The sequence below is a fragment of the Phalaenopsis equestris genome, unplaced genomic scaffold (assembly GCF_001263595.1).
Source record: "Phalaenopsis equestris unplaced genomic scaffold, ASM126359v1 Scaffold000002, whole genome shotgun sequence".
Classification (NCBI taxonomy): Eukaryota; Viridiplantae; Streptophyta; class Magnoliopsida; order Asparagales; family Orchidaceae; genus Phalaenopsis; species Phalaenopsis equestris.
The window spans coordinates 47777363-47779161 of record NW_018164444.1 but is presented as its reverse complement, the minus strand read 5'-3'; the positions used below and the strand labels follow the sequence as shown (position 1 = coordinate 47779161).

The 1799-nt window shown below is 40.2% G+C and overlaps 1 protein-coding gene across 1 annotated transcript in view; it reads right to left on the bottom strand.

Annotated features, from left to right (window-relative positions):
* LOC110024336 (MACPF domain-containing protein At4g24290-like) overlaps positions 1-1462 on the bottom strand; it is a 46106-nt gene extending 44644 nt beyond the window's left edge. The window contains exon 1 of the mRNA XM_020724242.1: positions 1013-1462. Coding sequence (XP_020579901.1) covers positions 1013-1267 — 255 coding nt within the window. The 5' untranslated portion in view covers positions 1268-1462. The remainder of the gene's footprint in view (positions 1-1012) is intronic.
* Positions 1463-1799: the final 337 nt, after the last annotated feature.

Genomic DNA, 1799 nt, shown 5'->3' with positions numbered 1-1799 from the left:
CTGTTTTGTTTCGGTATGTCTTAGTTAGTATAAAATTAGGTGTTGTGTTGCATTGTAAAACACCTAGACTTGTATTTTTTCACTCCTTCAAAATAATAAAAAGAGAATTCCCAAAAGTCCAATCTCATTTTTCGATTTGTCCTTTAGCGATCCAGTAAATTGGAACCAACAATAACTACCATCAGACTCAGAACACTTCTCCCATCAATTTTTATCACTTCGACGTTTGGTAAAACTCTAAGGATCCCCCATCATGCAGCATGAACAAGAAATCATCTCTTCGTGGACATTGACTGTGTTAATCAGAGAAGCAGAGGTACTTACATTAAGTTTAGCTCTTATTACTTTCTCGCAATCAAAAGACACTGGCCAAATGATTATTAAATAATATATCTTAAATTAGCGAAGAAAAATTTGACAAGGAGAAAGGCTCATTCGAACCCAAAAAAAAAAAATTCTTCCTATAGCCAACGAATGTGTAAACCTAAAAGTTTGTCCGAAGTTGGTTTCTTGCCACAAAGCAGTTTTCAATATCTAGAAGCTCAACCTATAAGTCCAGGTCAAAAGAAATGGTTAGATTGCCTCAACTATAAACTGAAGACAGCGGATGCAACTACCTTGATTACTATCTCACCACACAAAAGATCACTTAAATTTCTGTTTCTAACAAATACAAAAGAAAACAGAACAATGGAAAGAAACAGCTTCAGCACAGCAAAATAAGCTTGAAATTAAATCCAACAGAATGCAGAAAACAAAGAATATAAAAAAGAGACCATTCGATCGTCAAAAAAGCTAGTTCAAGAACACGACGCATCTTCTATCTTTCCAGAAAATCATTGAAAAAAATAATACAACTTATTTCATTCCTTGGTTTTTCTAATCAATCTAACCTTGGAACCGCCACAAAATTTTAACATCCGATTCAATTCTGTACAATAATTCAACCGGGAGCCGGTGCTCACACAGAATGCGCCAAAATAAAATAGGGAGAAAGGGACTTTAGAGAAACCTGATTAAACTCCAATACATCGGAGCAAAACCGAATCCGATCCCCCTTGTCACACCCGATATCCCTAGACACCCCACGGACAGTGAGACCTCCAGGGAAGACGAGGTCGCCGGTATTCACCTCGTCAAGCTCCACCAGCCGCCGATTAGGGTACCCCTTGGCAAACCTCAGGCGAAAGTCAGACGTGAGATCAAACCCTAGACCGAGCGATTGGAGAGCTCTCAACTCCACAGGCTCCCGCAGCTCACTCCCCATTTCCTTTCGCCCGAGCGCTCCTGCCCCTCGAATGGAAGTCAAATAAATAAGAGTGGAAGCATTCCGTTTGATAAAGAGGCGGCGGCGCGCCGGAGAGCAAGGTGGTTGCGGCGGAGGCTGTTGTGGCAGTGATCAGGAGGGTGAGTACGTAATTGAGAGCTACTTTTACTTTTTAGTCAAGGAATGGAAGCCGGATTGACATTGACTGCGGATTTGCTTCCCTCGGCTGACTTATATATCGAGGTAAATAATAATACAATTTGCTTTAATACCAATGCCATAGACTAATTTTTTAAAAAGTTTTAATATATATATCATAGAATTCCAATGCATTTTTGGACCATGTATATGCATACCATCGCCAAAATCTCTTGAATTAGGAACTTGTATCTAGTCCTGAACAGAAACCTGCATTCGTCCGCCTTTGTTTGGCCCTAAACAAAGAACCTACAATTGGTCATCAACTGAGAACTTGTAATCGGCCCTAAACTAAGACTTGCATTTAGCCCTGACCAAGAACCTCCATTTGGCC